The sequence below is a fragment of the Lepus europaeus genome, chromosome 7 (assembly GCF_033115175.1).
Source record: "Lepus europaeus isolate LE1 chromosome 7, mLepTim1.pri, whole genome shotgun sequence".
NCBI classification, from domain to species: Eukaryota; Metazoa; Chordata; class Mammalia; order Lagomorpha; family Leporidae; genus Lepus; species Lepus europaeus.
In genome coordinates this window covers 28687645-28712045 of record NC_084833.1, presented here as the reverse complement: position 1 = coordinate 28712045, position 24401 = coordinate 28687645, and the positions used below count along the sequence as shown (strand labels likewise).

General features: G+C 52.6%; 1 protein-coding gene across 8 annotated transcripts in view; it reads left to right on the top strand.

Annotated features, from left to right (window-relative positions):
• PRR5L (proline rich 5 like) overlaps positions 1-18398 on the top strand; it is a 172370-nt gene extending 153972 nt beyond the window's left edge. For 7 of the 8 annotated variants that reach the window (XM_062196294.1, XM_062196295.1, XM_062196293.1 and 4 more), the window contains 2 exons: positions 4030-4156; positions 15561-18398. In XM_062196294.1, the coding sequence (XP_062052278.1) occupies positions 4030-4156; positions 15561-15955 (522 nt within the window). In that variant the 3' untranslated portion in view covers positions 15956-18398. The remainder of the gene's footprint in view (positions 1-4029; positions 4157-15560) is intronic. The other variant, XM_062196299.1, reaches the window with a different exon arrangement.
• Positions 18399-24401: the final 6003 nt, after the last annotated feature.

Genomic DNA, 24401 nt, shown 5'->3' with positions numbered 1-24401 from the left:
TCCCCACCGAGCTTGGGAAAACTGCCCAAGTTGACAGCTTGGCCTCTGGCCTTCCCAACTTTCCATCCTCACCTGGAGCCTGGCTGCCGTTTCCGTGGCTTTCTTGGCCCCTGCCCCAGCAGGACCTCTGTGCTGGCCATTCCCTCTGCTTGGAGCACTGTCTTCCAGGGCCCCTGAGCCTCCTTCCAGTCAAGGTGGATCCTGACATTTTTCTCTGCACTAGTGTGCCCTCGACACACACCACAGTCTTTGGCACCAAGTCGAGTGTTAGTGAAACCTTGTCCAGCAGTAGTCTAAGTAGGACTGGCCCCAGGGCCCTGACCTCCAATGCCGTGTTGGGGACCATCATGCAGGGCAGTCCCTGGTGGTGGCCAGCTTCTGGGGAGTCGGGCCAGGAAACACTCCCTCCTGTGTTTGTGTCACTGCTTTTCCCGGTCCACAGCTGAGCTGGAGATTCAGAGGAGCTGGCCACCCAGCGCCTGTGCTGGTTTGTGAGGGAGTTGGGCTTATGACCCCTTCCTCAGCCCTCGCTCTTTCCTGCTTGCATGATGATGACTGCCTTCCCCGCTCCAGCCTCCCAGGTACTATGCAATGCCCTCCTCACCTCTGGGAGGGTCCCACTTGAGTGGGGGCACTTGGCACCCTGGGAATAACTTTGCTGGCCCCTGTTCTCACTCAGGCGCTGTGATGCCCGAAGCTGGGAGTGTGACAGTCACAAAGGCATCTTTCCCCACTCACAGCCATAGCTGTAGGCAACACGGGCTACCTGCCCAGGAAGAGGAAAGAGTTGGAGCTAGGGCTGGGTCCACAGAGGACACAGAGTTCAGTTGCGGGGTTGGGTGGCAGGCGGAGTGCAGGTGCCAGCACTGGAGAAGGGGGCTCCTGATGGCACCTGCTTCGCCTTCAACAAGGACGTCCTCCTTGAGTGACTATGTGCAGGCCGCTGCACCGGCTGCTGAGCGGAGAAATGTCCCTTTGGGCTGGGGCCTGGCATAGGGGCTGAGCCCAGCACACAGGCATGAGAGCGTGCGTGGACAGAGGGCTACACTCTCAGCAGCAACCACCGACTGTGGGTCAGCTCCCGTGCCAAAGGGGAGGTGGCTTCCCTGACGCGCTCTTTCTGACCACTTCTACGAAAGGGAGCCTGACCTTGAGATGTTAAAATCACTTTATGGTTATGGTTAGTGATGAAACTCAGGACTGGAGCTCAGGGCTGGCTGTACACGGTACCTGGCAGGGCAAGGTCAGCACAGCCAGTGTCAGGGCCGAGCTGCAGGCAAGAGCACCCTGGGAATTCAGAGGAGGAGGAGAGGTCACAGACGGGGGCAGCTCAGATGGGCCAGGCTCCCTGGCAGTGGCTTACAGGCCGAGCCCAGACTCACCATTCATTCACTCACAGGCTCCCAGGTGAGGCCTGGGCTAGGTCCTGGGACCCACAGCGAGTGACAGGCTCCCCACCTCCAAGGAGCTCTTAGCTTAAGGGGAAGACTGGGTCAGGCCATGGTGCCGCAGGGCGACAAGAGCCAGGATGGGGCCCAGGGAGGGAGAGCAGGGAGCACTCAACAGCCCCAGCCCCAGCCCAGCAGATCCCAGAGGGGCAGAAGGGGGCCCTCTAATGGGTCCGTGACCGCAGGGAGCGGAGCGGCCTGGCTGCTCTGCTGCTTCCTCCCGCTGTGCCCTAATGGGCCTACGCTCTTCCTTCTGCTTTCTGGGAGGCATGTTTTGTTTCCCAAGACAGGGAGTGGGCAGAGCGGAGACAACAGGGGCCTCACACTGCTTCCTCCATGAGCTCCTGCCAGAGCCAGAGCTGACCCTCAGACAAGTGCACCAGCTGCGTCCCAACCAGGGTGGGCCGGGTCCCTGGGGACGCCTCAAAACCAAACTCGAGGCCTGGGGCTGATAGGCAGCCTCCCACACGCCAGCTTCTTGCTCCTCTCCTCCTCCGCCTCCTCTTCTTCCATCTCCTCCTCTTCCTCCTTTTTCTTTGCAAGAGGGAAGGCAGGGCCCTGGCTTCCTCTTCCCCATTTCCTTTGTTCTTTGCAGACGCCCCTGAACCAACCCTTCCCTTTCCCAGATATGCCAGGGGCTCAAATGCTCCTACCACAGGCTGCATCCTCCTGCCCCCAAGCTGTCACGTCCAGAGGCTGGCCAGGAGATTCCAACCAAAGTGAAGATCTGCCTGCTCCCAGCCTGAGCACACAGGTCCTGAGCCATCCGAAGGACGGAGCATTAGAGGGATCCTGGCCAGCCATGGGCAGTCCATGCCGAGAGCACTCTACTCCTGGCTGAATTCTCTCCCACCGCTGTCTTGATGTTCTAAATAATTTCTGGACAAGGGCCCCATGGTTTTCATTTTGCAGTGGGCTGTACAAATTCCACAGCCAGTGGAGGCTGAGAGCAGCCATGTCCCACGGGACTCCATGCAGGCTGAGCGTGCAGTGGCCCTTGCTGGGAGACCATCAAGCTCCAACTCATGCTCCTTACCCGTTTTCTTCCCACCTGTCGCCAAGTCTCCGTCTCTTGTCACATCTGCTGCTCAGTGCTCAGGAACTACAGGGTACAGAGGCTTGGGGAGAAGCCAGGTGAGAACTGTCAAAGACAGAAATGAGAAGCCAAGTTTCCTGGACTTTGAAGCCAAGTGATGGTGGTTTTGTGGCTGAAACTGTTGTGCTTTTGAGGCCTGGTGTGGTTCCTGGGGAGCATGAATCAGGCTCCCCTTTCTCCTGCTGCCGCCGTGGGGACCCCTTCTGTTTGCACAGATGGGAGCGGACCTTCCGGAGCCTGCGGCTTGCTGACTCTTATCCCCAGTGCTCACTTCTCTGACGCTTCCTCTCAGCCCAAGCAGAATTGGAGGGAGGCCGTGGAGACCTATGTCATGCCTCTGTGCCGTGAGGGGGCTATCAGACCCACTCGCTTTCTCTGCATCTCTTCTCTTCCAGCCCCTCCCCTGCCTCCTTTATTCCCGTCTCTCTCCTACTATCCCCGACCACCCCCTTCTCTGCAGGGTTCAATGGACAGGGGGCCACCAAAGAGCCTGTGTCCTGGGGAGGTTATGCGTGATCCAGGGTTCCCCAACCTGCACAACTCAGCCCTATCCACTTCTTCGTCCCACCATCTCCCCAGCTACTCCCCCCAACACCACAATGCAATGGAGACGTTTCACTGCTTTGGTGGAAACCCATAGATACAAAGCCAAAGATACACTCTGATCTGAGAATTTGATGTGACACAGAGCCCAGTGTTGTCCCTGCTGGTGCCCCTCTCCTTGGCCAGGTGGACTCTGCTGCCTGGTGGCCCTCGACATGACAGCAGGCCTTCAGGACCTTTCCCCAGAGCAGCTAAGTTCCCCAGGAGTCTTCTGGTTCCTCTTTGGTTTTGACTGCTGTGATGGGAACAAATGGCCCTCCCTTTGTCCTGCTGTTCTGGACCTTTCTGTATTCTTCCCTCCCTCCCCCACCCCTGACCTGTTAACAAGTGGAAGGAAGGTGGGCTCAGAGCCAGCTAGGCTGGGCTGCAGTCCAGGGCTATTGCCATTTGCTGGCTGTGTTGTCCCAGGTTGGTTACTTAAGCTATGTGGGTCTTTGAATCCGCATCCACAGAAGGGTTAGGAGAGCAGCCCCTGCTTGGCGGCTAGGAGGCCTCTGTGCATGAATTCTTGCCAAGTGCCTGTGCAGAGCACCTGCATGCTGCGTGGAAGGTGGTCACTATGAGTGTGGGGTGGGATCTTAGCAGTGAGACCAGTCAGAGCTCAAGCTTGGAGCTGGAGCTGGGGCAACCCCAGTCACAGCGCCTTGGCAGGGCCCCATGGGGGCGGCTGCCAGGGCGTTTCCCAGGCACAATTCCAGTCCCCATGACCATGACGGTGACGAGGGCTCCAGGCCTCAGTTGCTTGCTCTGACCACAAGGCCGCTGCCTGCTGGCATCGCTGCCTTATACCTCGTAGGAGGAGAATCGGGCTTGGTGGCTGGAGAGCGTGCTGGCTGTGGCGACTTTGGCTGACCTTTGCCTATCCCTGATGTTCCTTTCCAGAGCGTTCATGAGCCCACGGGCCCCAGCGAGGGTTACTTGCAGCTGGAGGAGCTGGTGAAGCAGGTGGTTTCTCCCTTCCTCGGCATCAGCGGGGACCGGGGCTTCTCAGGCCCCACACACACGCTGGGTAAGGAAGGGGCGTGGCCCTCAAGTTGTGATGAGGACCCCAGCTATGTTTTGCTGAGCACGGGTTACGTGCTGAGCCCTTTGCTTCTGACATAGGTCAGTGCAAACCTGTGCCTGTTAATCACCACATTCCTGGCCTGTGTCATCGTAACCACCCCACCCCCACCCCCATGCCCCTTGGCGATTCCTCCCCCAGGAACCATGTGGAGCCTCTGGGCAGGTGCTTGTCTGAGCCACATCTTTAATCAGTGGCTTTGATCTTTCTCATGTGCCTGGGACATTAATTTTTCTGTACCTGATGCCAAAGACTGTTCTATTACACCCCCACCCCAGGCCCTGGCTTGAGTGGAAATGCCCCACCCCCACCCCATGATGGCTTTCCTTTTGAAAGCGGGTCTGAAATGGGAAGGCAGCTGTTTGTTTCTGTATGGGAAGGGGAGCCGCTGGCCCGTGGGCCCTATGAGGCCCGCAGAATCACATGGTCTGGCCCTGCCAAGGCAACCACAGGCTGGACTTGAAATTCAATACATCTGTAGCAGGCTCATTTTTAAAGGGATCACTTTAGATGGCCCGCAAATGATGTTATAAATATCCAAATGGCCCTTGGCAGAAACAAGGTGCCCCCTGCGAGGATGGAGGTGCCGTCAGGGCTTCTGGATTTGGGGACACATCCTGGTGGGGCCTATTTCGGTGGCTGAGATGTGGGTGTCAGGCTCTGTATTAAGCACTTGGTGAATCTAGAAATAATTCTGTTCCTTCTCGCAGTGGGACTAGGGTCTAGATGTTCTAGAATTGGCTGCATACTCTAGTACGCAGGTCGTAAAAAAAGCCTCCGTTGGAGCGCAGTCATGGTAGAAACAGCTTTATGATGCAGCGTGGAATCCAGCTGCTCCCGGCTCCCATCTGAAACGTGAAGCCTCAGTGTGCGAGAAGTCCGTCTGCTCCATCCCCAGCAGCTGGAAGGGTGCCTGGCAGACGTCTGTTACATAGACGGCAGGCAGCTGGACCCGCAAGGCCTGGCGACGCACACAGCCAGGAGCCAATGACCTGGGTTTGGAACCCGCAGCTGCCCTTCTTGGTGAAATGCAGTTGTAGCTGAGCTTTAAAGAGAGAGGGGGAAGGGGCAGCCTCCAGTGGGGTCCCTGCCCTTCCCCGGGCCTCCGTGCTGTACCATAGAAATAAAGGCAGGGCCATTGTCCTGGCAGTTTTCACAGCACTGGTCATGTTTCTTTGGAGACACCAATTTAACCACAGCCACCACAGATCTGAGGGTACCGGCCCCAGCCTGCTGCCGCCTGCCAGTGTCTGGCCTCTTCCCTGCCTCGCTCACTCGTTCATCCCCTCCCCCAGCCCCCAAAGGAACTGGAAGGAGCCAGAGTTGAATTGACACCGGGGGGGGGGGGGGGGCAAGGTGGGGGGAGGGAAGCAGTCCCCTGTCCTCCCCACCCTTGAGCTGGGCGCTATATTCTGCCATCTCCATGGAGCCCACCTTCCTGCTTTCTGCGTGGCCCGCAGAGCACTTTAGGGGGTGGGGGTTGGGGGGACGTCAGGATGCCAGCAGGCTAGCTGGGCCGGACAGGGGCTTCACCACTGTCCGGGCCTCACACCAGTGCAGGAGGAAGGTAATTCATCTTCCACTTTCATAAGCTTGTGCTTGGCCAAGACCCTGGTCACGGATTCATAAGGGGGAAACAAGCAAAAGGTCATCATTGTGGATATTTCAGACATACAGCCAGGAAATGCGCAGTTCCACTTCTAGCATCTTCAACAAAGAACAGGATGTTAGTGGTTTTTTTTTTTTTTTTGAATATTTATTTTTTATTTGATAGAGTTTCAGAAAGAGAAGGAAGAGGCAGAGAGAGGTCTTCCATCTGCTGGTTCACTCCCCAGATGGCCGCAACAGCTGGAGGTGCACCAATCCGAAACCAGGAGCCAAGAGCCTCTTCCGGGTCTCCCACGTGGGTGCAGGGGCCCAAGCACTTGGGTCATCTTTCACTGCTTTCCCAGGTCATAGCAGAGAGCTGGATAGGAAGTGGAGCAGCCAGGACTCAAACCAGCGCCCATATGGGATGTGGGCACTGTAGGCAGCAGCTTTACCTGCTACGCCACAGTGCCAGCCCCATGTTGTTTGTGTTTTATTTAAAGATTTATTTGAAAGGCAGAACCACAGAGAGAGAGAGATCATCCATCTGCTGATTTACTCCCCAGATGGCCACAACAGCCAGAACTGAACCAGGCCAAAACCGGGAGCCAGGAGCATCATCCAGGTCTCCCACGTGGGTGGGTGGCAGGAACTCTGCTCCATCCTCTGTTGCATTCCTAGGCGCATTAGCCAGGAGCTGGATCCTGAGTGGGACAGCTGGCACTTGAACCATGGCTCATATGGGATGCTGGTGGCCTAGTACATGGCAGCTTAGCCTGTTGTGCCACAATGCTGACCCCAGAAGACATTTTTAGAGGAATGACAGGACAAACGAAGAAGACTGGGCTTGTGTGGAGGCAACTTGGGGTGAGGCAGCTGACAGGGAAAGCTGCTTTGTTAACGCAGTGTGCTCTGGTGCCACCACCATTGCTCAGGCCCCCAAGCTGTCAGCGTTCTCCTTGGCTGAGGGCACAGGATGGATTCTTCTGTCTTTGGCAGTCTGTCCTGCTTTCAGTTCAATAGAAGGAGAGCAGAGAGCTTTCCTACACCTGCTGCTTAATTAGCCTCCAGCACAGCAATCCTGGGGGGGGCGGGCTGCTGCCGTCTCCACACTCCCCCAAGAGGGTCTGGAAGTTTGTTCACGCTAAGCAGAGATCCCTTTTGCCTCCCAGCCAAAAGAGGGCTAACCTGCATTTTCCTCAAATGCTAAAGCCGAGGCCTGAGCTTTTGTTCTTGCATGGAGGGGAGGGAGAAGGGCACTGCCCTGTTTTCACTAATTTTTAAAATTATGATTATTCCAACCAACATGTCCTGAGAGCCTGACCCAGCACTGCAGATGTGTCTGTGAACAAAACCAGAGCTCCCCCCGGCCCCTGGCACACACGCTTCAGTGAGGAAGTCACAAACACAGCAGTGACTCATTTCTGTACAGATGCCCTGAGAGGGGGAATACAGGGACCATGGAGCCCCATGGAGGGAGATGCTACTTAGACCAGGAAATCAGGGAGGGATCCCTGGAGGACGTGATGTTTGTGCTGGCAACTGCAGGATGAATACAAGTTAGCTGAGTCAACAAGGGAGAGAAGGGAAGGGAAGGACTGTGGGAAAGTTTGGAGGATGGTGAGTGAGCAAGTTCCTTTTAAGAACTGAGGGGTTGCCAAGCAGCCAACAGCAAGGGAAGCCACTGGGTGCAGATCACATCCTGCACATGCGCGGTGGGCTGATGCTGTGCTGTGGAACTGGCCCTGCTGTTCCCATCGTACAGGTCACCGGGCTGCTGCAGCCAGGACTGCTGTCTTTGCTTCCTGCCCTGCTCTGTCTGCAGCCCTGCCCATGTAGGAGGTGACTTACGAAAGGCACACAGAGGAGGTGGGGCTGTCCCTCCCAGGGGGACCCCGGGTCGAGCAGCTCATCCAAAACCTCTGAGACTAAAAAGCCACAGTGGCCACCGTGGTGCTCTTCCTGGGGGTGAGCAGGACTCTCTGGCCTCCGGCTGCCCCTCGTGACCAGGGGTCTGACGTGCAGCCCGCCTGTGGGGGAGACACACAGCTGCTGTGAACTGCAGAGCCACCCTTCCCAGGGGCGGGGCTCAGCCTTGGCTTCCTCGGGCCGCAGCAGGGGGTGGTCAAGGGCAGCGGAGCCGTGGGCTCCAGAGCTACCTCCTCGAATGCCTGGGTCCCGTCCATCCTCGTGCAGCCCGAGGATGCTCTCTGGGGGTCCTTAAGAAGTGTCCCTGGGGCTCTGAGCCAGGGACACGATGCATTGCTGGGGGTCTCTGTGCTGCCTCCGTGTGTCCGTCTGGGAGGGCTTCCTGCCGCCCAGGCCTGGCCCTGGGTAGGGAGGCTTGCTTCAGAGACATGGGATCATCTGAGGCCCAGGCTGTGTGGGGCCTCACTTTCCTTTTCATTTTGTACTTTAAAATTTATTTATTTTATTTGAAAGTCTGAGTTACACAGAGAGAAGGAGAGACAGAGAAGGGGAGAGAGAGAGAGATCTTGCATGCACTGGTTCACTCCCCAAATGGCCACAATGGCCAAGCTTCTTCAGGGTCTCCCATGTGGGTGCAGGGGCCCAAGCACGTGGGCCATCTTGCTTTCCCAGGCGCATTAGCAGGGAGCTTAATGGGAAGTGGAGTGGCTGGGTCTCAAACTGGTGCCCATATGGGATGCTGGTGTCACAGGTGGCGGCTTTCCCCGCTGCACCTCGGCGCCGGCCCCAGGGCCTCACTTTTCTACCACCTTAGCAGTGTGGGGTGAGGAAGAGGACAGTGAAGTTGACAAAGGATTCGGCAAAGGCCAGCCTCCAGCCCCCAGTCTCAGCTCGGTGCTCAGCGGGCTGGCCGGCTCCCACACCCCTCCCTCTCTGCATGGTGTTCCCGGGGAGGCTCTGGGCATCAGGAAGCTGTGCCCGTTCTTGGGCTCTCAGGTGCTGAGTCACAAAGGGCGTGATGTGCAGAGGTCACAGTGGCTGCTTTGTGGTTGAGCCCTGGGAGATCAAAGGCCTGGGAACACAGTCCCTAACAAAGGACCAGGCATTTGCTACTTTCTGTCCAGGGGTTTGAAAGGAGCTGGCTCCTGTGCTGGGGGATGGATGCCAGGGCTCAGCAGGGTGCCAGGGAGGGAGGAAGGAATACAGGCTCCTGCGGCCCCACCCCGTGTAAAGGAGGAGGGGGAGGGGGAAGGGGAGGTGGGAAGAAGAGGTGGTCTGGAGTTGGGGCCCACGCTCAGCTAGAGCAGCAGCACAGCAACAAGGCCCAGTTTTTAGGTTCCAGAATATAGCCAAGAATCACTCAGCAGGAAGATGTCTGCCCTGGGTGCCAGGGCCCTGCCTTCCCTCTTGCAAAGAAAAAGGAGGAAGAGGAGATGGAAGAAGAGGAGGCGGAGGAGGAGAGGAGCAAGAAGCTGGCATGTGAGAGGCCCCAGGCCTCGAGTTTGGTTTTGAGGCGTCCCCAGGGACCCTGCCCACCCTGGTTGGGACGCAGCTGGTGCACTTGTCTGAGGGTCAGCTCTGGCTCTGGCAGGAGCTCATGGAGGAAGCAGTGTGAGGCCCCTGTTGTCTCCGCTCTGCCCACTCCCTGTCTTGGGAAACAAAACATGCCTCCCAGAAAGCAGAAGGAAGAGCGTAGGCCCATTAGGGCACAGCGGGAGGAAGCAGCAGAGCAGCCAGGCCGCTCCGCTCCCTGCGGTCACGGACCCATTAGAGGGCCCCCTTCTGCCCCTCTGGGATCTGCTGGGCTGGGGCTGGGGCTGTTGAGTGCTCCCTGCTCTCCCTCCCTGGGCCCCATCCTGGCTCTTGTCGCCCTGCGGCACCATGGCCTGACCCAGTCTTCCCCTTAAGCTAAGAGCTCCTTGGAGGCAGGGAGCCTGTCACTCGCTGTGGGTCCCAGGACCTAGCCCAGGCCTCACCTGGGAGCCTGTGAGTGAATGAATGGTGAGTCTGGGCTCGGCCTGTAAGCCACTGCCAGGGAGCCTGGCCCATCTGAGCTGCCCCCGTCTGACCTCTCCTCCTCCTCTGAATTCCCAGGGCGCTCTTGCCTGCAGCTCGGCCCTGACACTGGCTGTGCTGACCTTGCCCTGCCAGGTACCGTGTACAGCCAGCCCTGAGCTCCAGTCCTGAGTTTCATCACTAACCATAACCATAAAGTGATTTTAACATCTCAAGGTCAGGCTCCCTTTCGTAGAAGTGGTCAGAAAGAGCGCGTCAGGGAAGCCACCTCCCCTTTGGCACGGGAGCTGACCCACAGTCGGTGGTTGCTGCTGAGAGTGTAGCCCTCTGTCCACGCACGCTCTCATGCCTGTGTGCTGGGCTCAGCCCCTATGCCAGGCCCCAGCCCAAAGGGACATTTCTCCACTCAGCAGCCGGTGCAGCGGCCTGCACATAGTCACTCAAGGAGGACGTCCTTGTTGAAGGCGAGGCAGGTGCCATCAGGAGCCCCCTTCTCCGGTGCTGGCACCTGCACTCCGCCTGCCACCCAACCCCGCAACTGAACTCTGTGTCCTCTGTGGACCCAGCCCTAGCTCCAACTCTTTCCTCTTCCTGGGCAGGTAGCCCGTGTTGCCTATAGCTCCCTGTGCAGTGGATTAGCCATACTGCAAAAGCTGACAGGAATAGTGCCTCTTTCCAGATACCCCTCCTCAAATAGAGAGATCCCCCATGCTCCCATAAAACAGGATTTAATGATGAAACTTCTCTGCCCCTCACTGTTCTGCCCTCTGCACAAACCATGTCCCCACCCCCTGGTGAGTAGGTACTTAGGAGCACAGAGATCGGCACATAGCAACTGCTCACTGAACAGGTGCAGTGCAGGCTTCTGCTAGGCTGGCCCCAGCAGGCAATCTAAAACACTTGCTTGTAACAGCAGTGGATGAGCAATTGTTTCCAAGGGCATTTCTTTTTAAAGAATTGCCCTTGAACAGGGTCCTTGCCGCTTTGAACTCTTACAGTGCCTCTGTTTTATAGTTACTGATTTTTGTAATCATAAAGGTTATGGTTATTCTATGAACGTGGGAACATTAGAGAAATGCATGGCTTAGAGGGGACAAGAGCCTGTGCTTCAGAGACCCTCTGTGCTCCCAGCACGGAGTCTTCCTCTTGGTTGCTCCTCAAAGAGAGGCCAAACACCCAGGCTCTGGACAAGCGGCAGCCTTTTGGGGCATGGGGTCCGTTGTTCTTGAACTTCAGAGGGTTGGTGGGTTCCAAGAGCAGCGGTGGTGCCCTGTAACATGGCAACACATAATGGGGAAAGCTTGGACACTGCCATTTGGAATCCAAGAGTTGGGGCTGAGCCATGATCCTTGCCATCGGTGCAGTGGGGATAAGGAGACCAGCCCTGCTGGTATCAGAGGGAAATGGGGACTGAACAGCAAGACCACGGACCAGAGCACATTGTAAACTTTTAGTTTAGTTCTGCACATTAACATTTGGTTTAGAAAAAGTATTACCACCAGACAGCTTGCCTGGGTTCTGAGTCAGTGGTCTCAGACAGTGGGTCACAAGGGTGAGAATTACAGTCTCTTGTGATCAGTTTACACACACATACACACACACCCCACTCCAGTGATGGGAGCTGCTACAAGCTGAGCAGGTGGACACTGGCAGGCCTCCCCATGATACCCACCAGGAGCTTGAGCGCTGGAAGCACCGATATGTGTGTGCAGGGGCCTCCAGATTGCTGGGAAAGTCAGAGACTGAGCTGGAGTGGCACTAAGGCCGATTTATGAGCCACACCCTGCGCTTTCCCTTACAAACTGGGTCATCCGATCCCATCAGAGCAGGGTGGGGGCAGTGACCCCATCAGGCCCTTCCCTGTTGCTCCCCGCTGCTCTGGCCTGGCCTGTGGGTGAGGGTGCCAGGAAGGACATGAGGGAAAGCAGTGACAGGTGAAGGCCAGGGCGAGGTGTGTGTGGCAGAGGGGAGGCCTCGAGGAGAACCGCCCCCTCCGTTCCTCAGCCCCCAGGGCCGTGTTCTGGACACTGCCATGCCTGCAGCACCAGCTTCACTGTCTTCCTCCGCCTTGCTGTGATCTGCTTCCGTCTCCTGACGCAGACGCTATGCCTGAGTGGGAGAAGAGGCAACATTGCCTCAAGAGTGGCATAGGTGGGCGACTTCAGTGGGCCTGAGGGCAACGTGCTTGGAGTGGTCCCAGACTCTGTGGTCTCCCACAGGGGTTACCAGAAGCCAGGTGCCTGGGCCATCATCTGCTGCACCCCAGGCACATTAGCAGGAAAGTGGAGTAGCTGGGACTCAAACCAGTACTCGGCTGTGGATGTGGGCAACCCAAGCAGCTACCTACCCTGCTGCCCCGCAGTGCCCACGCTGCTGGGGTGCTCTGCTTCCTCCCTGGCCTTGGCCTTCCTGACCCCCGCCCCCAGAGCGTCCTTCCTCCCCTAGAGGCAGCAGGACTCACTCACTGGTTAGACACCTGGCTGCTGGTGCCGATGCCCGCGCTCCTGCTCTGCCTCCTGTTTAGTTTCCTACCTGTGAGATGGCACTAATGAGAACAGGACCTATATCTCATTGGGGTGCCGGGATTTAATTAGTTCATCATAGCAACACGCTCAGAAGGGTGCCTGAGACTCTTAACTGCTGGCCTGTGTGTTAGCTGTTGGAACTTTCATTGACATTTTCTGTGACTCCTCTCATTTTATCCACTCCCACACTCAGGTATACATGAAATCATTTAGTCCTTGAGCACTACCCTAATTTGTGAAGGGGTCACATTCACTCTAGCCATTACCCAGATCCAGGTGACTCTGTAATTTTCCTAACCTCCCACATTTTGTCATTACAAAAGAAATGCATGGAGACAGGTGTTTGGCACATCCTGCTTTGGAGGTCTGAGTTCAAGTCCCAGCTCCCCTTCTGATTCTAGCTTCATGCTAATATGCATCCAGGGAGGCCACAGTGGTGTCTTGAGTACTTGGGTCCCCGCTACCTACCTGGGAGACCCAGATTGGATTCCAGATTCCTGGTTTCCAACCTGGCCTGGTGCTGACTGGAGTGGGTATGTGGGGTGGGAACCAGCAGTTGCCTCCCCCCTCTCCGGCTCTCCCCCGCTTCCTTCCCTTCCTCTGCTTTTCAAATAAATAACAATCTTTAAAAATTTGACTAAATTTAAAAAAGAAATACATATACACAATCAAAATTTGAAAATATTAAAAAGAAAATGTTTAAAAATTTATTTGAAAGTCAGAATTACAGAGGGAGGGAGAGACAAAGAGGTCTTCTTCCACCCTCTGGTTTACTCCCCAAGTGGCCACAACAACCAGGGCAGAACCAGGAGCCAGAAGCTTCTTTGGGGTTTCCCATGTGAATGGCAGGGGTACAAGCACTTGGGTCATCCTCTGCTGCTTTTCCAGGCTGTTAGCAGGGAGCTGGATTGGAAGTGGAGCAGCTGCGCCATGAACTGGTACTCATATGGGATGCCAGCATTGCAGACAGTGGCCCCAGAAATGTTTTAAGTCATTGTTAATCCTTTTAGCCTGAAACAGCTATGACTGATACTTTGATGCATACTGTTTCTCCCTTCATGCTGTGTGTGAGCACGACACCCAAGATAACTCCAGTTTTGCTTAAAAAGGGAAGAAAAAAGAATCATATTGGTTATATTCTGCTTTAGTCACCAAATATACTGTGAACATTTTTTAAAAGATTTAATTTTTTATTTGAAAGTCAGAGTTACAAAGAGGAGAGGCAGAGAGAGAGAGGTCTTCCATCTGATGGTTCACTCCCCAATTGGCCACAATAGCCGGAGCTTCTTCCGGGTCTCCCACATGGGTGCAGGGGCCCAAGGACTTGGGCCATCTTCTACTGCTTTCCCGGCCATAGCAGAGAGCTGCAGTGGAAGTGGAGCAGCCGGGACTCGAACTGGCGCCCGTATGGGATGCTAGCACCGCAGGTGGCAGCCTAACCCACTATGCCACAGCGTTGGCCCCTGTGAACATTTTCTAAATCCTTCAGTATTCTTTGAAAGTAGCCAAATCCCTATTTTTGGAAGGAAATGCTTCCCCAGCGTCATACTTGCAGACCACCTGCCTGCAGAGGGTTGTCCATGGAGGCCCCGGGATCCCAGACTCCATGTGGCCAGAGCCGAGCTCTGGGACTCTCGAGCTGCTCCCTCTCCATCCTTAGCCCCTTCCCCAAGTCTGCTTTCGCCCCTGCCTTGTTCTGTCCCCTGCACTGTGCCCAGCATCATCTGATAGCTCCCATGCCTTCCCCTTTGCTGGGTTCTCTCTGGCAGTCTTCTTCCTCACCTCCCCCTCATCACCGGTACAATTCTGGTTGCTGTCCTGATCACCTCTCTCCTTGACTCTGATGTTCCTGTTCATTTCTGTTTCTTGCATGCAACCATATTTATTCTAGCAAATAATGCCAGAGCCCTCTCCCCAGCTTCCCTTACAGTTGACCTCTGTGGCTCCAACCCACCCTGTCTTACGGCCTACAGTGTTACCTGTGCCCCTCGCAGGCCCTGCCATGCCTGTGCCCTGTGTGATGCATCACAGGTGCTTCCACTTGGCATTCAAGGGCCCTCCTGTGATGCAGCTCATGCCGCCTGCTGTAGTTCCTCCCTGTCATTTCAGGGACTCTGACTCCAGCCAGGCTGTGGCCTGGGGTGCCCCATCCCAGCAGCTTTCTCAGGCTGTTCCGTTGCTCCGAGTGCTGTCGCTCCCTGTCCCTTTCTGGGAGTTCCACCACCCTGAGGGCGCGTCTCCAATGTGCATCCTCCCTGGCAAGTTTCCTGATCTTCCCCAGGAGATGCTTCCCCCGACCTTTGAGTCCCATGCACTTCGCTTGTCCTCCCTGAAGAGTTATCAGTTACCAGTGTGCTTTGCAAGGCCAGCTGGGAAGAGGGAGGCTTTCCTGGGAGGCCGATCTTGTTTGAACCCTAGCTCTGCCACCTTCTAGCTGTGTGACCTTGGGTAAGTTATTACCTATGGCCCTCAGTTTTCTCATCTGTGAAGTGGGAGCTGAGTATGCCTCCTGATGTAAGTTCAGTTTTTAGGAGGACTCAAAAGATGCACGTCAAAGTTTAGCAGTTTCTGGAACACAGCGAGAGCTCGACAAGCGGCAGTTATAGAATGATTCTAGGCCTCCTGTTTGTGTCTGGCTCCTTGGGGTCATCCATGGAGACTAGCCACTTCTCTGATGGTGCTGAAAGCTGTTTGAATCCGGAGAACTGACTTGAACTGCACGTACATCTCAGACCGTTAACCTGGAAGGATAGGAGCGGCCTTGTGGTAGTTGTTGTTCAGTAGGACTTGGAGGAGGGCCCGACTGCCTGGGCTGTGATGGCTCAGCTGTCTTCCTCCAGATTGAAGCTCACGAGGCCTCATCCACATCCTCTGTTGGCACGGCAGTGGCTGCATCCTGAAAGGGGCCCAAGGCCTTCTTTGGAGCCAACCCCAGTCAATGCTCAGGTCTTCAGAGGAGATTGGTTGAAAGGGAATTTAGGGAACAATCCACTGAAGTTCAGGCAGCAGCTGCGAAAGAGGGGACTTGAGCCTAATCTATCAAGGCAAGTCTTTTGGTGAGCACCTAATATGGGGGGGAGAGTGGTCAGGGGCAGGGTCTGGTATCAACAGGTAAGATTGCTACAGATGCATTTGGCCATCATCAAGTTCTCCCCCGCCCCCCGCATTCCAGCAGGACCACACTTAACGCTGCTCCTAAGTACTTGGGTGCCTTCCCTTCTCCCCGAGTGACTAGGAGCTTAGGCCACCTCTCCCTTTCCCAGTGATAGCCTCTGCCGGTTTTTCTCTTGCAGCCAGGCGGCACTCCCGGGTCCGGCCCAAGGTGACTCTCCTGAACTATGGCTCCCCGATGACCACAGCCAGCCGGCCTCTGAATGAGATGGCCCTGACCCCACTAACGGAGCAGGAAGGCGAGGCCTACCTGGAGAAGTGTGGCAGCGTCCGGCGGCACACAGTGGCCAATGCCCACTCGGACATCCAGCTGCTGGCCATGGCAACCATGATGCACTCGGGCTTAGGGGAGGAGGCTGGCAGTGAGGACAAGTGCCTGCTCCTGCCACCCAGCTTCCCCCCGCCACACCGGCAGTGCTCCAGTGAGCCCAACATCACTGACAGCCCCGATGGCCTGGAGGAGGTGGCAGGAGACAGCCAGGAGGACTCAGAGCTGAATTGTGCATCTCTCAGCTAAGCCACCACTGCCAAGACTTCCAGCTGCTGCTTTGCAACCTGGATGAGGATCATCCCATGGGCCACCAAGGGGTTCTACTGTGGGCCAGGCCTGGTCTAAATGCCCTAGGGGGAATCCCTTGATACAGACCTCTTCAGGATGGGCACTGTGACCAGCTCTTGATAGCCACACAGACCCAACTGCCCGCTGTTCACTTCCAGAGCTCAGGCCTGGCCCCCCAGACTCACAGTCTCATCTCTGGGCCTTTCGGATCTCGAGCTACCTGAGGTGCCCAAGCATACATCCCACTGCTCCTGGCATCGCTGTGGACCACACACCAAACCCTCAGGAATGTGCTGCCCTTTGCAGCTCCCCCTAGGCTCCCTGTGATGCAGGGGCTTAGGGGTGCAGAGGTGGTAGAGCGGCACCTGTACCCCCTCTCGTATGTGGCTGAGAGGAAGCCCTGCCACGTGCCTTCCTTGCTGTAGCTTCTCAGAGTTCCTGGGAAAGTGCTGCCCCGCTGGTGCCCGGGAGTCTGTCCTCACCTGCATCCAGATCCTGTGTGCTGCTCACACAAAGGCCTTGGCTTCCGTCCCAGGAGGCCCCCAGGCGGCAGCAGTCCTGTCTTTCATGAAGCCTCAGCATTTTCCTCTTGGGCTTCCTCCCAAGCCCCAGGAATTCACCTCTGCAGGAGGAGCTGCTGCCTTCACCCCTCTCTCATTTCAGAAACGGATCAATTTCCCGTCATGGGTGTTAAGGGTCTGGGCACCAACGGAAGAGTCTGTATACCTGGATTTGACTTGAATTTTTAAAATGTATAATGTTTCACAAAATCCTTTGCAAGTATTTGCACGTAGGATCTTGCACTGTTCCTTTCCAAGGGCCAGGGGTTGGGATGTTTCCTTCAAACCAAGCAACAAGCAGTCCCGATGGGAAAGGAGACTGGAAGTGATTCAGGACAAAATGATCTGTGGTGGGCAGGGCTCCTGTGTCACTGAGCTCTGGGAGCAGCGGGACTCGAATCCAGAATGGCCTGTGTGTGTGAGTGTTGTGGTTTCCAGGAAAAGCTGCACCAGGAAGGGGACTCAGTTTGCCTGAAGAGCAGAGAACCACGCCGATGGAATGTGCCAGTGCTTCAGCTAGGGCATGTGGGCAGGACTTTCTGGAGGAATGATTATTCCCTGTGATGAAAGACATGTCTGGAATTTCAAACATGTGAGGTCTCAAGATGCTATTTGGGGCAGCAGGCGTTGGTCCTGTGCTATGTCCGCAACCTTGCTGCCTCTTGGTCTGCGGGTTTTTTATTCACCTTGGATTCCTGTCCTCTTCTTTGTAGTTGTTGGCCTCCCTTGACAACAGGAACCCCCCCCACACACACACACAAAGAGGGAAGGCTCCTCCTGGCCCTTTGGAAAGTTTGCTGGTGAAGTCTCCAGGTGAGAGCCTGTGACTTCTGGCAAGGCAGGCAGAGGCTCAGGTGAAGCTGTCCACGGAGGAAGCCCCCTAGGCTCATCTAAACTCCGATGGCATTTCCCTGCTGGGTAAAGATCTGAAATAAGTCTAGCATGGTGCTCTGGATGGCTGCGACTTGGACATTTTGCTTCAAAATTGTTTTATTTTCATCCCTTTAAGGGAATGAGAGAAGAAAAAAAATCCAAAGGAGATCAAATGAGAATTTTGAATGGAAAAATAATATCTGTGTATTTGTCAAATAAAATCTACAAATTGACTAATGTGCATTAGCAAGTGGAAATTCAGTAGGTAATGGCATGATTTATTTAACTGATGGCTTCTGTCCTTGCAAGTACACTCAGCCTGCACTTGAATCTAGTATTTATTGATCTAGGCAGAGTAATCGATCATGCTTGGGTTTGCTTTTTTAGTTTACAAGGTTAATGATATATGGGTTTTAAATGCCTTTTCCACATCTGAGGAAGAGAGCAGTCATCAGTGTAGTATATGAGCTCTCAGGCTGAGAACAGGAGTGTCAGCTGCTAGTGAGTGTTAGCCAGTGGATGACTTTCCCTTTGTACACAGGTGGTATTTGTTCAGTACATATTTCTGATCGTACACATAGAGCTTCTCTGGATGTTTCTAGGTGTGTTAGCCATCCAATCTATTGCAAGAGAGATCGCTGTAGTGGTTTTTACCAGTTTTGCTGCCCTTTATGAGATGAAGATTCATGGTCATCACTTATGCTCTGTTTTCCTGTGTCTGAGATTTAATGACAGGAAGCCATTGCAACTCTCAACTCTGAATGGGCTCCCAAACAAAAAATCTTTCATGTTGTCTGTTTGCAAGATGGATTTAATAAACATCAATTTGTACAGGTTACCCTGGTCTCACGCTGAGTGCCTCAAGTGTGTCGTGATTGAGTTTGCAAGCGAGGCAGTCAAATTAGATCTTGATGCGTCTTGGCCTCAGGCTCCCTACACCCACTTGCCTGCTACCTTGTTCCTTTTCCTGTTGCTCTCCTCCAGAGGTAGGCAGCAGCCTTAGCTCAGCGAGTCTTCCCTGGGGTTTGCTTGCCACCCTAGACTGGATGGGCAAGTAATTTCTGGGAGAAACAGCCTGTATGTGGAGTGTAGAAAATGCTGAAAAAACGTCTAAGAAGCAGGTTCTCCTCTAGAACATGCCGGTCTCATTCCCAGAGTGTGTGACTAGCGGGAACACTCACCTGATTTACTCATAGACTCTCTCCTCATATATTCCCCTCTGATTCTGTTTGGTGGAGGACATTTGCAGTATTTTACTGTACATAAATACCCCAAGGAGGGCTCTGGCAGCATTAGCTGAGACCTCTAAAGTGAACCGAGAGCATTTGGAAAGTTGTGACCTGAACTGGTTAATAAGTAACCTGCAGGATGCCAAGGCTCCCTACTGGTAAACAGCAGCCGAGCACTCTGCCTCAGTCAGACTCACGTCACTGGTGCGTCCACGACATGTGAATGCCCCACCGGCTCCATCCATCCATCCATTCATTGGTCCTTGAAATACTTGTAGTGCCTCCACTTTGTGTAGATGCTTTCCTTGGTGCCAAGGACACAGGAATGAACAATAAACCATGGTGTCCGCTCTCCTGGAGAGGAAGCTGGAAGTCAGGTCGACACAAGCATTGCACACAATGAAAACCACTGTGTGAGATAATATGGCAAAGCATCAGTGCCCAGAGGGTGACTGGAGGGAGTCTCTGTCCAAGTTGACTTAATTTTGAGACCTGAATGACAACAGGGACCCAGCCTTACCACATGCTTTTGCTACCTATGACTACTACAACTGTTATTCCAAATTTAGTGGCTTAAAGCAACACGTGTTTTTTTATCTCAGTTCTGTAGGTCAGAAGTCTGTAGACATGGGCTAAGATCCAGGTGTTGTCAGAGTTGCATTAGGTTCTGGGCAGTCTGGTGTAGCAGGTAAAACTGCTGCCTACAGTGCCAGCATCCTATATGGGCACTGGTTCGAGTCCCAGCTGCTCTACTTCCAGTCCAGCTCTCTGCTATGGTCTGGGAAAGCAGAAGATGGCCCAAGCACTTGGGCCCCTGCACCCATGTGGGAGACCCAAAAGAAGCTCCTGGCTCCTGGCTTCGGATCAGTGCAGCTCTGGCTGTTGCAGCCATTTGGGGAGTGAACCAACTGATGGAAGACCTCTCTCTCTGCCTCTCTGTAACTCCGCCTTTCAAATAAATAAATATTTTTTAAAAATTGTATCTCCTCCTCCTTTAAAGAAAAACACTAGGGGCCAGCATTGTGGCATAGTGGGTTAAGCCACTGCCTGCAATCCGGACATCTCATATGGGCATTGGTTGGAGCCCTGGCTACTCCACTTCTGATTCAGCTTCCTGTTAATGTGCCTTGGAAAACAGTGGAAGATGACCCAAGTGCTTAGGCCCTTGCCACCCACATGGGAGATCCAGATGAAGCTTCTGGCTCCTGGCTTTGGCCTGGCCCAGCCCTGGTCATTGTAGCTATTTGGGGAGTAGTGAACCAGGGGATGGAAGATTCTCTCTCTGTCTCTCTCTCTATCTCTGTCTGTGTCTTCGGTGCATGTGTGTATGTGTATGTGTCCCTCTCTGTTTACAAATCTTTCAAATAAATACATCTTTAAAAAATATTTATTTATTAGGCTGGCGCCATGGCTCACTAGGCTAATCCTCCGCCTACGGCGTCGGCGTTGGGGTGCCGGGTACTAGTCCCGGTTGCTCCTCTTCCAGTCCAGCTCTCTGCTGTGGCCCGGGAGGGCAGTGGAAGATGGCCCAAGTACTTGGGTCCCTGCACGCACATGGGAGACCAGGAAGAGGCACCTGGCTCCTGGCTTTGGATCGGCATAGCGCCGGCCATGGCGGCCATTAGGGGAGTGAACCAACGGAAGGAAGACCTTTCTCTCTGTCTCTCTCTCACTGTCTATAATTCTACCTGTCAAATAAAAAATATATATTTATTTATTCAAGAAGCAGCTTCACACACACATAGACAGATGGAAGGTAGGGGGACAGATAGATGAGTTCCCATCTCCTGATTCAAGCCCCCAAAGTGTGTGACAGTTGAGGCTGGGCTGGGGCTGAAGTTAGAGCTAAGAACACAATCTGGGTCTCTCACATCAGTGGCAGGAAACCAATTACTTGGGCCTCCTAGGGTATGTATTAGCAGAAGGCTGGAGTCAGGAGCAGGAGCCAGGAACGGAACCCAGACACTCCAGTGTGGGATGTGGGCATCTAGCTGGTACGCTCAAAGCCATCTCCTTAACTGTATCTCTTGCTCTTTCCCAACCACTTCTTCAGGGCCCCAGGCAGTAGGAGTGGGAATGGGGGGGAGGGAAGGGGCGCTCTGGCATCCTAGGCAATGTTTTTTTTTTTTGTAGAAAAGATTTCAGTGGATTTTTTCCTTAAAAATTAAGTTTAAAATGGCTTTAAATGAGTATTTTAATAAGTTTGACAATAATATATTTAGTTTTGTCTTTAGAAACAACATTGAACTTAAAATACAAACTGAAAGACCTTTTTAGGTCTTTAAGTTCAGCGTACACATTTTATTGTTCTATTTATAAGTCTAGTGGATTTCAGCAATGACTTCAGAGGAGTCCTTGAATAATGCCTGGTGCTATTTACAAGCTTAACTCAGCACTTCAAACACTAAAATGAATTTATAAATTTAATATATTTATTTCTATTTTAGGTACCTCAGTTTTTCTGTCAGGAAGCAAAATCATCTGCATCCTAAATTCTTCTAGAGGCTAATAAATTCAACTTATAAATAAATAAGGGAAATCTGAAGTCTTGTTAAATGCTTTTATACTCTGCTTAAATGTGGATGTCACCATAAAAAATTACAAGTCTAAATTAATTTTCAATTACACATTTTAAAGTGCTGTTATAAAACTGTCACTCTAATAGGTTTTAGCCTCTTAAATATCACATGTGTCTGAAACACCAAATTTGCAGATTCCTCCCGAACATGGAAATATGCCTGCTATGGTTTGCTTTCCTTCAAGTCTTTCCAGGCTTAGAAAGCCAAGTCTTCCCAGACTGTCTGTGGCTACCCTATTGTCTCTCAGAGCTCTGTGTTTTGTGATGCTGGTTCCTTGTTAGGCTCTGTTAAAAGAGGGTACTAGGGCCTGGGAGGCTAGTGGAAGGAGGCACATGGTCTCAACACCACCTGAGGGGACTGCTGAGCCCAGCAGCACTGGGGGTGGGGGGTGGGGGGTAGGGTGGGGGCTGGGGTCCTGTTTGCGGATTCCCACATTCCTGTTAAAACAACAGATGCAGCTTTTGTCCTCTGACTAGACCCCAACTGATGAGGTAGGGTTCAAGTAAACACAACCCATTAAAAAAGAGAATAATCATTGCAGGTGCCCAAAGTCACTCACTACCAGAAACTTCCTCAGAGTACGAGACCTGGAGCTGCAGACACACAGAGAAATCCTTCTCATCTACACCCAAGGAAGCTGTGCTATCACTTTACGTAATTTTGGTGATTGTTCCTCAGCAGTCTTGAGTTCGCAGGCAAAGCATTTGTGATTCTTGTCAGAGTCCCCAAGGGACAATGGACCCGATTCCTGGATCCTGAGTCAATGACTTCATAACTTCAAAGAGGCAGTGTTGTCACTGTTCCTGTATCATACAATGGCCTAGCTCTTCATTCTACTTTCAAAAGGATGTCTTTCTCATTAAGTCACTCACTAGTGACTTAATGGTTTTTAATTTCCTTGGCTCTCCTGGCCTAAGTCTTATGACCTTCAAGAAGAATCTTGAGCAATGGAAATATTTTCAACCCAATAGACTCCTGAAGCCTTCCATAACCTCAGAACCACATAACTCCTAACAAATGCCTAAATTTCCATCTGATATCAGTACAATATCTCAGATAGCTTTGTTTGTGGTCCAGCTTATGAGGTCATTCCATTCTCTACCAACTAAAGTAGGATCCAGTCAGCAGCCTGCCAAAAGAAACTTTCGCTGTCTACTCTGGAGCAGTTTTGAGGAAAAGCTAAAAAAACAAAACAAAACAAAACAAAAAAAACCAAAACAAACCAAACCTGGAAATAGAATACAGTACAGGTTCTGATTTTGGCCATAGTGTCATGGTTTGGATTACATCAATTTTCCTGCCACAACCCTGATAAAAGCTGTTGGAAGAATTGGAGAGCACCCAATGCAGACAGGACCTGAGAAGCTATGATCTCTGAAGGCAGGTGATCACATGAGACAAGCTTCCCATTCAGCCTGGTTTACTCCGAGAGGCATCTTCCTAAATCACTAGTGGGGGCGAGGATGGGAAGGAGTGAGTGATAGTAGGAAGCAGCAGGCTTATGGGGCTGAGATCAGAGTTGAAGCCTGCCAGAGTCGCCAGAACATGAAGTAAAGATGGCTGCCCAAGAACTCTGCATACATTTACCTCTTAAATTGTCAGCTGCCTCCTAAGTAGTGAAAATTACAGGAAAACAGCAGCTAAGATGTTAAAAATGTGAAATGACCTCAATTGTTACATAATACTGGGGAGATAATGGTTTAAATCCCATCAAGGTAGACAGGCTGTGGCCAATATCCTCAGCTCTTGACTGAGAACCCAGAAAGGCCATACTCAAGGAGTAAGAGCACCAACAGCGAGATAGTAGACATACACACAACTGTATCAATAATTACATTAAATGTAAATGTGCTAAACACATCCATGAAAAGACAAAGATTGCAATGAGGTAAAAATAATAACATGCTGCTTATAAGAGACACATTTTACATATTAGGATATTGGAAGATTGAAAATAAAAAGGTGCACCATATAAACACTAGCAAAGAAACTTGGTGCTGTTAATGTAGAATCATGCAGAGGCCGGCACTATGGTGCAGTGTGTTAAAGCCCTGGCCTGAAGCACCAACATCTGATATGGGCACCAGTTCTAGTCTCAACTACTCGTCTTCCAATCCAGCTCTCTGCTATGGCCTGGGAAAGCAGTGGAGGATGGCCCAAGTCCTTGGGCCCCTGCACCTGCGTGGGAGATCCAGAAGAAGCTCCTGGCTCCTGGCTCGGATCGGCGCAGCTCCGGCCGTTGCGGCCATCTGGGGAGTGAACCAGCAGATGGAAGACTTCTCTCTCTGTCTCTACCTCTCTCTGTAACTCTATTTCAAATAAATAAAATAAATCTTTAAAAAATCATGCAAATTTTATAATGACAAAAAGTCAATTCAAAAAGAAGATATGAGTTATGGCATGTATGTTATAATTTATTTATCAACTGTATGCTAAATACTTCCCTAGCTATTTCACATTTGTTGCTTTATGTGGTCCTCCAAGCAATTTTATGAAGTAAAGTTGATCATCCCAGTTTTACTAGATGAGGAAATTGAAGCTCAGAGAGACTTGCCTAAAGTCACACAATCATAAAACGCAAATGAGAGAGGATTCAAAACTAGTTTTGACGGATCTCTTGCCAAAATGCTTTTCATCAGTGCTCTGCTTTCTCAGCGCCATCCTGCCTATGCTATGCTTGCTAGAACTAGCTACAGGCACAGCACTATTGTTTAACCTAAGGGCAGAGGTATTCATTCTTCAGGGACTCCTAGAGCTCTGCACTGGAAACCATCTAAAACTCAGATAGTCTGTCATACAAGCACACACACATACACACACTTCTGTATAAATGCTTGCCTCTTCTGTGCACACAATCCCCAAAAGATTACCTCAATGTGAGTCTGAGAGATCACTCAGTTTATTGACCGCAATCTGGCTTCTTTAATTTTCTTAATTCAAATTATCAAGAATTGGATTGGCAAGAATTGGATTGGTCTGGTTCAAGAATCATGGATTCATTCCTGATCCAATCAGTTGCAGCTAAGGAGCACCGTGTGCACATAGTTTCAGATTTAATCTCTGCTAAACGTTTCTTTAGAGGAGTTCCCATGGGAAAGAAGAGACTCCTCTACTTCAGACTGAATCCGTGCATATGTGAGTGACAGGGAGGCAGAGCAAAAGA